The sequence below is a fragment of the Papio anubis genome, chromosome 2 (assembly GCF_008728515.1).
Source record: "Papio anubis isolate 15944 chromosome 2, Panubis1.0, whole genome shotgun sequence".
NCBI classification, from domain to species: domain Eukaryota; kingdom Metazoa; phylum Chordata; class Mammalia; order Primates; family Cercopithecidae; genus Papio; species Papio anubis.
In genome coordinates this window covers 63,526,670-63,541,759 of record NC_044977.1, presented here as the reverse complement: position 1 = coordinate 63,541,759, position 15,090 = coordinate 63,526,670, and the positions used below count along the sequence as shown (strand labels likewise).

Here is a 15,090-nt window from a genome sequence, read left to right as displayed (position 1 = left end):
TAACACCAGAATAGATATAGCAGAAAGAGAATTAGCAAAGGGGAAGATGTGTGAATAGAAAATATCTTAACTGCAACATAGAGAATAAAATGGGAAAGACAGAATGTATCATAAGGAAAATATGGAATATAGTGAATAACTTTTAACATATATAAAATTGTTATTCCAAAAGGAGCAGAGAGGAGAGAAAGAAAATTATACATGAGCAATATTTGAAGAAATATTTGCCAGATATTTTTAAAACCTGAAAATGATAATAAGCATCCAATTTAAGAAATTATGTGAGCCCCAGTTCAGACAAATGCAAAGAAAAACCTAGCTAAGCACATAGTAGCAAAACTAAAGGAAAAATAAATCCGATAAAAAAGATACGTTATGCCAAAAAAACAAGACAGGCAGTTGATATAACAAAGAAAAAAGGAGCCCAGAAGAAAATGAAATAACATTTTTAATGGGCTGAAAACAATACCAATAAGAATTCTATCCCTGTTTAAAAATCCCCCCACATAAATGCAAAATAAATATGCTTTCAAACAAACAAAACCTGAGAGAATCCCCATCACTTAAAAAATAAAAATTGCGTATATTTAAGGTGTACAACACCTTAAATGTTTGATCTACTTATGCTTAATAGAATGGTTACATACTAAGCAAGTTAACTTGCGCATTTCCTCACATAGCTGCCTCTTTTGTGTGTGTCTTTGTGATGAGAACACCTGAAGTCTACACTCTTTGAAAGTTCTCAGTATACAGTACAGTATTTATGATACAGTATACAGATATATATACAGATAACTGAACCATTGTGCTGTACATTCTGTTTCTAGACTTATTTATTCTACATAACAGTAACTTTGTACATTTTGCACAGCATCTTCCCATTTTCCTTACTTTTCTGCTCTGAGTGAACACCATTCTACTACCTGTTTCTATGTATTTGACTTTTTTGGTGCCACCTATAAGTTAGATCATACAGGATTTTTCTTTCTGTGCTGGCTTACTTCACCTAGCGTAGTTCTTCCAGATTCATCTATGTTGTTGTAAATGGTAGTATTTCCTTCTTTTGTAGAGCTGAACAATATTCCATTGTGTATACATGTCACAATTTCTTTATTCATTCATCTATCGATGGACATTAGGTGATCCCCATATCTTAACTATCATGAATACTGCTGCAATGAACATGTGAGTGCAGACATTCCTTTGACTATTGATTTTATTTTCTTTGGATATATATCCACAAGAGGGATTGCTGGGTTGTATGGCATCTCTGTTTTTAATTTTAGGGAAACCTCCATAGTGTTTTCCATAATAGCCATATCAATTAATATTCCCACCAACAGTAGGTAAGAGTTCTCTTTTTCCACACCCTAGATAACAGTTTTCTCTTGTCTTTTTGACAATAGCCATCCTAACAGGTGTGATGTGACATCTCATCATGGTTTAGATTTGCATTTCCCTGATGACTAATGATGTTGAGCACATTTTCACGTACCTGTTGGCCATTTGTATGTCTTCTTTGGAAAAATTTCTATTTAAAAAAGTGTCTACAGTTAGAAGGAAGACCATGTATAGAGAGGAAGAAATAAAGAGCAATGGAAAGGACTAATATCTTAATATGTAGCATAATTTGAGATTCTGAGGAATTCATTAGAAAAAAAAGACCAATTTTTAAAAGTATTTATTTCTAGACATCACAAGTTAACTAGTGAGAGAAAATGTAAGAGAGCTTTGTCACCTGTTTGAAGTGCTATTTATATACTAGCTTATATTGATTTCTTAGCAACATTTTCTATGTCATAGATAAAGGAAGAGCCCCATGTTTGTACAAAAGGAAAAGTTTGATAACTTTTCTTATACATTTGTCCATCCTTTGAGAGGAGTTTATAACTTCAGAAACATCTTAGCAGTTATTATTGTGAAAAGTGACATTGATAAGGATTTCAACTGAGTTGAAGGAACAAAAATCAAAACAAACAAACAAAACAATGTTTTCTGTATGGTCAGGAAAGACCAATTATACATTTAACTGACATCCCCTTGCTTCTAAAAATGTAATTAGAGATCATGAAATGTAAGAGTGTATTTATTTGGTCATTGATATAGAGAAGCAGTCCCATTTTTAAGTGTTTAAGGAAATCACACTAAATGATCCTGACGTAAGTTTTGATGTAATTAGTCTTCATGTCTGCTGGGATCCTTGTAACTAAAATGGATTCTGGAAACATCATTGACTGTTATGAAATGCGAATTTGAGTAAGGCTATTCATCAAAAGAGTCACATCATATATTCTATTATTCTTCTTAAGAATAGGACTGCTAGATGAAGCTGTTCTTATATAATAACTTTTACCTCACTGCCATAGATTGCAAATGGTAAATATTAAAATTCTGTAATTTTACAAACTCTTCATGAATGATTGTCGTTTATATTTAGGACAACCTTCAAAAAGTGGCCAGTTCTTATGATTTCAGAAAGTGAATGAGAAATGTTCCTCCCTGTTCTGTATGTAAACATTCACTCTCCCCTAACATGTTCTTCCTGTCTTTTATTATTGAAAATTGCAAGCACACACATAAGCAGAGGTGATAGTATAAGAAACTCTCCTGTATACATCACCCAGAGTCAATAAACGGCAAGTCTTATCAACCTTGTTTAATCTATACACTAACCTTCCACAACTCCAGTTATCTGGAGGCAAATCCCAAACCTCAATAATTTCATCCATAAATACATCAGAATGTATCTTTAAAAAATTAGGGAATCTTCTTTTTAATATAACATAAAACTAGTTTTCTTATCTTAACAAATTATTATTTATAAATTATTTAGAATTCAAATGTCCATAATAGTCTCATAAATATGTAAGCATATGTGTGTATGCATGTTAAATAGAAACGCATATTTTTATATGTGAATATATATATATACACATATTTATGTTGTGTTTAAATCCTCTTCAATCATAAAATCCACATTTCCAGACATTTCTCAGAAGTCCTTATATACCAAGATATGCTTCCATTTCTATGCATGAACACTGTATGTATCAAGAAATGTTATATGGATTAAAAATATTTGATACTCTACCAAATGTAGGAAACCTTGAATTAAATAAAATTTTAAAAATAAAAAACCTTACTTTTCAAGACAAAAAACGCAATTGCTTTTGCACCAACCCAATAAATTCCTTTCATCTAGGAATTCTCAGAGTTTTTAATATGTTAAGTGTTTAAGAAATGATAAAAGAGGAGATAATATACAGAATTCATTACAGTTAACCTTGGGACTCCATCTTTCTTTCTTGAAGTATTACTAAACAGTAACATTTACTGGACACAATTTTTTCCTAAATCCACAGTATTAGAGAATTTCTGACAATATATTTTATATTTGAATGTTTCTTAAATAGAAATTTCAGGTTCAAGTTTTAAAAACTAAGGGAACATTTGTCAAAGCACGGACTAACTATATCAAAATCAATTGGAGAAGCCTGATAAAAGGACATATTCAAGGTCTAGACGTACTGAATCAGTATTTCTGGTGCAAGCTGAGGAATTTACATTTTGAACAAATGCTCAGGAAATTCTTACACATGCTAAAATTTTAAAACCACTAGATCAAACTTCTTACAAATGACTAAGGAATATGCAAGGAGAATAGAATGATATGAAATGAAAGCGAATAAGTAACCCTTTGTTTTGTTTGAAAAGACTTAAAGAATCCTAAATTTTTACAAACAATAGAGTCTAGCATAGTCAACTTTCCTCCTTTTTGATTTGTTATAATTCAGGCCCTAACGATCTCACTGATCCATAAATACCAAGAAGTGTTTCAGTGTCGATGAGCCTCAAGTAACTGCAGCTACTCTACTGGTACATATGCACTCATAGGAAAGGAGTGGAATATAGGATCTGAGTGGTTTGAAGAAATCTCTCAGATGCTTGAGTTTCTCTTAAGAATTTAAGGTGTATTTGATGAAGGAATTAATGGACTAAAGCCCCTGTTCTTTGCACAAAGTGGCATGAACAGTTTTGTATATTTCGACCGCACAAGCACCACTCTCCCAGTCCTTGCAAGTGTGATTTTTGTCTCTGTGGGGTGTTCGTGTTAATGCTGGGGCTGAGGCTGCACATGGTTGTAGAATGAACTCTTTGAGAGAGCAATCAGTGGCCTCATGGCTATTAGACAGCCACCTGCACAGGATGAGGACAGGTCTGCCTGTGGTGTGTGGAGAGGATACAGCAGTTAAAAAGTGTTCTTCTCCAAGCACCTCTTCATCCACACAGGAGGCTACTCCCAGGAGGAACTATGCATCCCCTTTTTCTGGATAATAAGCCTGCTTATGTAGAGCTACTTCTTTTTAAATACAGTCCATTTTTCACACTGCAGATAATGGTATGTCATCATATCATTCCTCTGCTTCATACTTCCAATGTTTCCAATTTTTTCAGCCAAAAAAAAATGCATTTCTAAAATTTTTAATTGATGAATAATAATTATATGTATTTGTGGGATATAATGTGATATTTTGATATATGTTTACATCATGTAATGATTAAATCAAGCTAGTTAACACAGCCATCACTTCACATCCTATCATGTTTTTGTGTGATGAGAACAATTAAAATCCTAATTGAGTAATTTTGAAATATGTATTACATTAACTATAGTCACCATGCTGTGCCATAGTTCTCTAAAACTTATTCTTCCCATCTGAAACTTGGTACCCTGTGAAAAACATCTCCCCATTCCCCATCCCTCCCTCCCACCAGCCTCTGACAACCACCATGCTACTCTCTACTTCTATGTAAGAATATATTTCTTAGCATGACATCCAGAGTTGGTTTCATGGACATATAATCCAGTCACACAGAGCCCTGTGCTGAGGAAGTCCCCAAGCTTGAAATGTTCTGCTGTGACTGTACATTTGTCTTTTGTACAAAACACAAATTGGGAGGTAAAATGATTAAGAATTTATTTATAACCTGTGTGTGCATGAGCTGCTGCTGCTGCTGCTTCACCATACCCACATGCATGTGCAGCATTATATGTGAAGCAGCAGCAGTGGCGGCTCATGCACACACGCCTGAGGACCCAGCAGTCAGCATGCATGCATAGCAGTTGGTGTGAAGTGCCGGTGTGCACATGCATGCCTGGGTAGTCATAGTCCTGGAATCCTGGGGGCATGGGCACATCAGAACCTGGGCCTCGTAGAGGGATAAAGATGATGGTGGTAGCAGCCATAGAAACAACAGTGGATGGCAGCAAAGGCTGCAGGAGGAGACTTCAAAAGTAGTCAACAGGAGGATCCAAGGTGGGAGGCCAGCTTGTCCATACATCCCCGGAGGCTGTCTCTGTGGGATTTGCAGAAATATTAACTCTCCAGCCTGAGCACCAGAACAGAAATTGTTAGTGCTCAGGCAATAAACTTTGTCAATAAATTATTGCAAGAGGAAGGCATACACATGGACATTGCAATAAAATCCACAGGCTTAGAAGTAGAAATTAAACTTAAAGATTATTCCAGTCAATGATAAGAACATTAGTTTTAAATGAAGCTTTGGGGAAACCAATAATTGATGAGTTTTTCTTTGTAACTGAAGATACAAAAAAATGGAATGGAAAAACAGGCATTTTGAATTATATGAAAATCATGAAGTCCCTTTCAATTTCTTGTACAACCTCCAGAAGTTACAGTGTATGTCAGAGGAAACATTAAGATTATATTGCATATATTTATACTTAAATTCAGGCTCTCACAAAGCAGATTTGTATAAAGAGTTAAATCTTTTTAGAAAAATATTGATGAAGAGAATCATCAGCTCTAGATGTTTTAACATTTATATTTCAGTGTAATTCATCAGAAACTTATGAATGTTGCTACAGTCTATAAAACAGTCTTAATGGTTTCATAAAAGTTGCATCAGAAGAAAGATACTTTACAAAATAAAAACTTATCAAAAAGTATTTGTGATCTTGCATTTGCCAGGAGTGACTGATGTCACTGAAATTATATCAATTGAAAATGAAGTTTCTAAAAATAACTTCTGTCAATCTAGTAAATGATTGACCAGAAAAGTAAACGAGAAAATTATATAATCAATCAAGCTATAACCCTTAATAAGTACTTGTTGTATATCATATAAAAGTGCAACTTCAAAATCATGTATTTTGTAATTTGTAAGTGCCTGTCATTACTTGTCTATGAGTCTTACCCTGATTTTATTGTATAAGTAATAGAACATTTAAAAAGCTTTTTCCATTTCCCAGATACCTTTTTTTTTTGAGATGGAGTTTCGCTCACTGTTGCTTGAGCTAGGTATTGGCCCCAGATCTAAGCTCTCTAGCTCTCACTTTCAGTTCCATGATTCTCCGACCTCAAGCCTCCCAGTAGCTGGACTACAGGCGCCGCCGCATCGCCAGCTAGTTTTGTATTTCTTAATAGAGGGGCGGGGTTTCACCGTGTTAAGCCAGGATAGTCTCGATCCTCCTGACCTCGTGATCCGCCCGTCGGCCTCCCAAAGTGCTGGGATTACAGGCTTGAGACACCGCGCCCGGCCGTATTTAGTACCTTTAATGACATACTTTCCTCTTTAAAAGAGTCGCACTTTCATTTTGCCCTTGGACCACAAATTATGCTGGCTGCGACATGACATTTTGTGGCTTGTATCTTGAGCATGGCTATCATCCAGCTTCATCTTCTTCACTTTCGCTCTTCTGTTACTCTTTGTTCAGTCCTATCCTTTTCAGCAACATGGTTGCACTGAATCTGTCAATCACAGTTCTTTTTCACATAGTTCCTCTGTGAATGCTCTTGCCTGCATAGGAAATCTAGTTTCCTCTCTACCTGCTACCTTTGCCCAGCCCATTACTACTTGCCTTTTACTTCTCAGCTAAAACAGTTATTTCTCAATAAACTGATCCCCTCAGGATCTGCCAAATGTTTCAAAAAAGTCACTCCTAGTATATAGGGCTTATCACACATTACTGTATAGTAATTAATATAATTTGATTCATGCTAGCTTCCTTCTGTAGACTTTCATCTCTGTGAAGGAACACTCCTTATCTTTCTGATTTGCTGCAGGATTTTTTTCCCTCATTTTCTTCACCATCATGACTCCAGTACTTAGCAGAGGACTGGACATACATTACATGCTCAATAAATATTAGTTACAAATGAGTTAACTAGTGAAAAATGTAACCATTATAAATGATGAAATAAACATTTCTTATTCATAAAGCTTTAGTCATTATTACTGTACAACAATGAACTATGTAGATAGGGAATAATTTATCTAACTTTGCCACTATGAGGTGTCATAAATGGAAGGACTTGCTGTCATTTTTAATGTCTGAAAATTACTTTAATTGCATTATCTAAAACTTTAAATCTGGGCAGTTTTGCTCTGTCAACACATCCAATTAGCCAACTTATCCTCCTACAAATGTAAATGAGACATTTGGGATTTATTTATTTATTTATTTATTTATTTATTTATTTATTTATTTTCAGAGCAACTACAAAAGGAAAATATTTTCTCTAGTTCTAAAAAATTTTCTTGGATCCCTGGATATCTTTTACCCTTATTTTGGTTGCAGATCTGTGACGAAGGCTTGGAATTAAGAATGGGCATAGTCCACAAAACCATTCTTTAAATTTCTCCTTAGATATAATTAGAATATAAAGTGCATGCATGTGGTTATGTGCGGTGGTTAACCCCTGTAATCCCAGCACTTGGGAGGCCAAGTCGGGTGGATCACTTGATGTCAGGAGTTCAAGACCACCTGGCCAACATGGTGAAACTCTGTCTCTGCTAAAAATACAAAAATTAGCCTGGCGTGGTGGTGCATGCCTGTAATCCCAGCTACTCAGGAGGCTGAGGCAAGAGAATCGCTTGAATCTGGTAGGCTGAGGTTGCAATGAGCTGAGATGGCATCACTGTACTCTAGGCTGGGTGACAGAGCAAGACTCCATCTCAAAAAGAAATAATAAAAATAAAAAATAAAAAGTACATGCATCTAATATAAATATGAAAAGTATTTTAAATAATAAAAAATGAAGTCATATCTAATACAGATTAAGAGTTTGATTTTCTCCATTATATTCATATTCAGAAGTATAGCGTGTGTTTTTATTTTTCCATGGCTCTTTTGTCAATATGTACCTTAAAACCCCAAATTATTACTTCCTACTTTCTACTTCTAAATATTTATGAATGAAGAAAACAATTAAAAATGTTTAAATGGTCAAATAATAATTAAACATTATATTGGTAAAATGCAGTTGCACATTAATCAATGTGAACGTATAAATACAAACTCAATGTTTATTTGGTTTCTTGAGCAGAATGAAGAAGCTAGAAGAAAGTGAAGCTTTTAGTCCATTTCTTAGAGAGCTAAACTTTATCTTATAAATGACCCATAGAGAAAGAGATTCTCCAGGGTCATTTCACTATTTTTAAACTTCTTCATGTACAGTTTTGTTTTTTGTTTTTTGTTTTTGTTTTTTCCAATAACTTGCCTAAAACCTTTATTCTTAAATGTAAATCTTTCAAAACATTTTATTCTTGGTGAGATGGTATGTATCTAAATCCAAATATTTGTCCAGGGCCCCTTCATAGGTATTGAGTTTCCCTTTGCTCAATTCTCAACACTCTGGAATCAGAACTTTATTATAAACAAAGTACTCAAAACGATCTCCATTGTGAATCTCTTTTAATCTGAAGAAATATAGGACTCTCAAGTACAACTGGCACACCCTGGGATTGTCATTTGAAATTTTGGTCAGTGAAATGCTAGGTCTTGTAGATCAAAGATTGACAAAGAGGCCAACATTTCTAGAGGGAAGGTTTTTAAGATGGATGCATAATTTTAACAATGGAAAATCTGAATTATAAAAGAGAAAACTTCCATCTTCCCTATTCACGTTGCATGTTTAACAAAAAGAAAATTATATCACAGCTATGTCAAAGATAGAATAAATCTGTTGCATTCACCCTCTTAAATATAAACATATGACTAAATCTCTATAGAAACTATGGTGTTCGTTATCTCAGAAACGTGGTTTGTCTCATAGTATGTGAAGTTAAAAGAGAGTATTTAGAGCTGTTTCCAGTGTGTCCATTGTCATGTTATGACTAAAATGTTAGAATAAAATATAACAAAAACAATGCAGTGTATTCTGTATATATAGAATGCCATTTTTTAAGGTCTACAGTTTTCTGTAAACTATTTTCGTATAAGGTGTGAATATAACTATATTTTTAATTTTAGTATAAGTAATAAGCTACAATAATAAATACAGGACATTGAAAAACAGGCAATAGAATATATCACACTGGACATTGTAGAAGTACAGGTTGCATTTATATAATTTCAAATGAATGAAAAAGTATTCAGAAATATGTATTTTATAACCATAGGCTAGCATTTCATAAACTTAAAAAAAATTTTTTTTTTCTCAACAGAGAGAACTGTCATTACTGTCCCACCTTCCAAAATGGATGTTACAGTTGGCGAGAGCATAGTGCTGCCATGCCAGGTGTCCCATGACCCCTCCATTGAAGTGGTATTTGTGTGGTTTTTCAATGGAGATATCATAGACTTAAAAAAAGGAATAGCTCATTTTGAAAGGATCGGAGGAGTAAGTTACTGAAATTGTTAAGTGCTTAATAAAATGAATCAAGTCTTTTATATGAATCACCATTTTTCATAATTACTCTCTCCATCTTTGTTTGCATGGATAATCACTGACTATTTTTGAAGCCGCATTTGTTTTTGTTTTGGTTTATTTTGTTTTGTGTCTTCTGTAGGAATACGTGTTGTCTAGATGTAATTATAATAAGGGGGGTAATAAAAGGGTTTAGATACAAGAAACAACAATGATACTAGTATATCTTTTAATTTCAGAGTTGTTTTATGTTTAATATTTATCCAGCTGTAACAATAAAGTAGGACTTGTTATATGGGCTTATATTTTTATCCATTTCTCCCTTTCTGTCTGCAGGAATCTGTTGGGGATTTGATGATAAGGAATATTCAGTTAAATCATTCAGGAAAATATCTCTGCACAGTACAAACAACCCTAGAAAGTTTATCTGCAGTAGCCGATATCATTGTTAGAGGTAAGCGTAAATGGTGAAAAATTGATCACACTGTTTATTCACAGTCACAATGTTCATGTCTAAATTGTAGACCTCTGAGAAACCACATCATGATATGGAAGTGAGATGAAATCAGATAGATTTTTTATTTTTTAAACCCCAGGACTCCAGGGTATGGGTAGTGTGGATACAGACACGGAATTGTGTAGGATTTGACTATAGTGAACAGTCATGCTTGGCAAGCAGTGTCAGTACCTAAAACTTAGACGTGTCTTCTGTTTATAATAAATCATTCTTGCCAATCCAGAATCAAATCCACATGCTCCTGTAGTTCTTCAGATTAGCTGCATTTACTTGAGTTAGATTTTAAGAGGAATTAAAGATGATGGTTCTCAATTTTTGAGTATAGGTTGATATGCAATCATCATATGCCTGATATTTTCTAATCTCCAGAGGAAGCACTAGTACATTAATGTCATTTACCACATAAATGGAATTAATAGAACTTTATCTCTAATAATGTGCTACAAATACATTATGGTCAATATTTTACTTTCTAAGCACAACAGGTAAAAATAAACCATCCTTGTCCCAAATAAATGAATGTAAGTATCTCCAATGTAGTCATGATGAAACATTTTTTTCAAGGTCCACCAGGTCCTCCTGAGGATGTGAAAGTGGAAGAGATTTCCAGTACTACTTCTCAACTAAGCTGGAGAGCAGGCCCAGATAATAACAGTCCCATTCAAATATTTACTATTCAGACTCGGACACCATTTTCTGTGGGTTGGCAGGCTGTTGCTACAGGTGAGTGACAAAAGTGTTTTGGGATACTTTATAAATAATATTTTAGTCCAATAATTTAAATAAATACAATTATATTTTAAATTGATAATTATATAATTTTGTATAATTATTTGTTTTTGAGTAGTCCCAACTTCGGTGCCTTAGTGTCCCATTATTTTTAGTTCCAGAAATTCTCAATGGTAAGACATACAATGCAACAGTGGTTGGTTTGAGTCCTTGGGTGGAATATGAATTTCGCGTTGTTGCCGGCAACAGCATTGGGATTGGAGAACCAAGTAAACCATCAGAATTGTTAAGAACTAAAGCATCAGGTAAAGAATCAGTGTGTTCTAAAAATGTGGAAGACTTCATATGATACAGTTCTTAAAAGAAAACAAGTATTTTTATGGGTCTTCTAACACTTTTGTCTCAAAATTGTTTGGCAGTAAATGAGTGGCTCTCATTTTTTAATTTTTACGTACACAGGACAAGGTGTATTTTCCCCAAGTAGTAGGTTCAATAAGAGATGATTGCCTTTAAGCAGAGTTCTTAAGAAACTGTGTTTGCATCACACCTATTTTCCAGTCAAACTTCAATAGAGAATCTGTAGATTTGTATATGCAAATGAGTTACTGCTTGTTTCATTAAAATGTTGTAGCCAAGAATTAATTGAGACTCTGTTGGTGCAGTCAGCCATATATTTTCATCTATTTCTCAACTCTAACCTAGTTGTAGCTTCATTGAGCAATAGTATAAATTTTTTTCCATGCAAATGAGGTAAATCCTAAACTCATTTAACAGGAGCACTAATTGAGCATTAATTGGTTCACTGAACAGCGGAACACAAGAACCTGGCTCAGATACCATGCCTTCTTAAGCTCTTTTCAATGGATCCTCTTTATTCCACTCAAACTTTCACATCCAGGGTGACATTTAATCTGCTAGCTGTATGTAGCCTACAAAGTTCACATTCTTATTCAGTCACATAAACAAAGGATCACTTTGTTGTCTCTGGCTTAATTAACAAACACAAATTACCTTATTAAAGTGTGCACAATTTTCAGAAGTCAATAAATCAATCCTTAAACTAAAGATAATGTTAACTGTTTATCATAGAATTGGGGCTAGAAAAAAGGACTTACTTGACAGTGATATCATCCAATTAAATCACGCTAGAAACTTACAGCTGAAAGGAAATCCCTTCGTTTTACAGAAGAGGAAAATGAAGACCTGGATATTAGCAGGTTGTTTGTGACAGAGCTAGGATTTGAATCCAAACTTCCTGATTTTTACACCCAGCATTCTCCACAAAAGAGGATCTTAATGTAGATGAGCAATAGATTAGCCAAAGAAAGTGTGTAAATATAGAAATTCCCAGGCCCTCCTATATACCCCCTGGATCAGAATCTTCAGGTGTTGCCCATGACTCTGGATATGAGCTTTAGTTTCAGGTTGTTTACCATTGATTTATATTTTGGTAGCTTTGGACAGCGTTGACAGAAACTCTTACATTTTCATAGCTAAGTTTGTGTGCCACCTTCTAACCATTAATACTCTCTTGTTTCAGTAGCAGAATGAGACTGGTGATATTCATACCTATTGAGTCAAACTCTACTGATTGAAAACCTACTGAGTTTCTCGTCTCTCTCTCTCTCTCTCTCTCTCTGATATCAACAAAGACTAACTTGTTCTCAATATGGTTTTAGGTTTAAGTACAATTAATTTGAAATTGAATGGAGAAAGGAATTTTCTATTTCTCAGAACACTGGAAACTTTGTAGAAAGTAAATCAAAATATAATTTAAAATACTTTTCCTTACACAGCTAAACTATGCAAAGGTCCAGTGTGCAGTTAGTCACTGCAAGCTGTCAAGCACTATAAATTCAGCAACTCTGTAAAATCCACTCTGATTTACATCACTTTTGATCAAAGGCATTGGAAGACTTAGAAAATAAGGTTTAGGTTCACATAATTTTTTTCTAAAAACTTATGAAGCTTAAAGCTGGAAAAGTTAAGGATAAATTTAAATATGAAAAGGTATATCTGAAAGGTGCAATTTTGAAGAAGAACAATCAGATTATCATATGACTATTTTCTGGTCATGTTTATAGAGTTAAACATCAGTATGAAATGGAAATAAATAAAATAAGTAATCTAAATTTATTTAGATGGTCTACATGGTGGGGAAAAATTTGAAATGAGGAATTAAAATTTACATATTTTAATCCCTGACTACCAATCCCCAGACATATCCAGGTGCTTCCTCAACCAACCACCTTTCACATTGCTCAAAAATGGTCCAGTATAGACAATTTCATGTAATTCCACATTTAAAAAGCATGCCCTGCTGATTTAGCCATTATCACAGATTTAGGATACTTTTTGTCATTATGTCAAGAAAAATAATGCTTTTAAACACTTACACATGTGTAAAGTAAAACCTCATTCTCATTAGACACTACAATACTGTATATACACTCAACATTTCCTCAGTTTTACAGTTTCTATGAACTATTATTCATTATATTAGTCCTCACAAGGATATAGAGTTGAAGGGCATACTTTTTAAAAACTCATCAAAATTACTGGTTTCTGAATCTTCTACCACAGAGCCTTAGATCCCAAGAAATAAATAGAAAGAACCTCTTCCAATCACATTCTTGACAGGAGAAAAATCTGACTTTGCTAGTGAAAAGTTGGAAGAAAATCCCTCTTATTCTCTCCCGAGAGATTTGAGATTCTAACCAGGAGTTTTAAAACAAGAATGTATTTATTTTCATATTTTTCAATATTTAATTTTAAATGTTAAAATATCCTGATGACTAATAAAAAGAAAAATTATTTTAGTTTGTTTATTGAAAAAAATAATTAATTAATATACTGCCTCACTAACTTGTTTACAGCACAACTGTATAATTAGGCACTAAATCAGCAGTGTCACTGTTACCATCTGAATGGAACATCATTTTGCCAATTAGTAGATGATGCATAATAATGTCAAATGCCCGATGTTACTCAATTTTTAATTAATTTTGGAGCCAGGGTGCTCATGTATCAAACACAACTGTGTCCTCTCTCTTAGAAATTTGGATATGTGTAAACATAATTTACGTTCATTAAAAATGCAAGACTCTCACAATATGCCTGTGTGAGATTTTGAAAGGTGAAATTCAAAAACAAAATTCTTCCTGATGAAGATGTACTTTAATAATTGCCATCCCACATCTCTCTTGGTTGCTTTTAGTCCCTGCTGTGGCACCAGTAAACATCAATGGAGGTGGAGGAAGTCGGTCTGAACTCGTCATTACGTGGGAGGTAATTTTCTGTCCAACTGAGTTATTATGAAGAAAAGAGATTTAGCTGGCCAGGAAGAATACTGAAAAACAAAAAGATTTATTTGATCACTATTGAGAGCATATAAAAATATATGGTATAAAAATACATCATTCTGATGATGAATTATTTAGAGGAGGTATTAGGAACTTTTCTCATTGTGAGACAGTATGACGAACTCAGCACAATTTTCTCCCAAATACATGAAAAACAACTTCAATATCTATTGAGCGTGGGTCAGTAGCATTTTCATGATTGCTTGATGAACTAGGCATTGTTTGATTTATTACCTGTGGCACTGTTGTATTGTGAATAAGCTAGGCTCAGTAGACTGTAGGCAAAAAACTATTCTTGTCCTAACACTGCTCTTTACATCTGATCCACTCATTCTTCCCTGCATCTAGATGAAAGCTTAGGCACATGGAATAGATTTTGTGGTCATTTTTATTAACCGTTAACATATAGGCTCATTTTTTCACTTATTACAAATTTCAGTCTGGTGTATACACTTCAAACTGAAGTATAAACGTTAGAATTTAGACTTTCAACCAATTTAAAGTTTCTCATTTTCAGTAGCTCAGTGCCTCAGCCTGAGAATCCAGTAGCGCAAAAGAGAATACATGGTCAGTCCAACTTCTCTCCATTCTGCTCTTTAGTTTATCTTTCCCCATTCACAGTGTTACTTCTGGATTCTCCAGAGCTATAGAAGGTTGGTGTTGGGAGGGGAAGAGAAAGGAAAAGATCTGGATTGCTGGTACATTTCTAATTTGACTTTGGTGTGCCTTAGGTATGGCAAATTACCAGACGCTGCCATTTCATAGGGTAGGATTTCTGTTTTATTTATTTATTTTTTATTTGGGAGCT

At 34.2% G+C, this 15,090-nt stretch overlaps 1 protein-coding gene across 7 annotated transcripts in view; it reads left to right on the top strand.

Moving 5' to 3' along the window:
* CNTN6 (contactin 6) overlaps window positions 1-15,090 on the top strand; it is a 310,814-nt gene that overhangs the window by 276,210 nt on the left and 19,514 nt on the right. For all 7 annotated transcript variants that reach the window (XM_009200323.4, XM_017955285.3, XM_031662742.1 and 4 more), the window contains 5 exons: window positions 9,472-9,647; window positions 10,011-10,128; window positions 10,756-10,914; window positions 11,076-11,225; window positions 14,138-14,208. In XM_009200323.4, coding sequence (XP_009198587.3) covers window positions 9,472-9,647; window positions 10,011-10,128; window positions 10,756-10,914; window positions 11,076-11,225; window positions 14,138-14,208 — 674 coding nt within the window. The remainder of the gene's footprint in view (window positions 1-9,471; window positions 9,648-10,010; window positions 10,129-10,755; window positions 10,915-11,075; window positions 11,226-14,137; window positions 14,209-15,090) is intronic.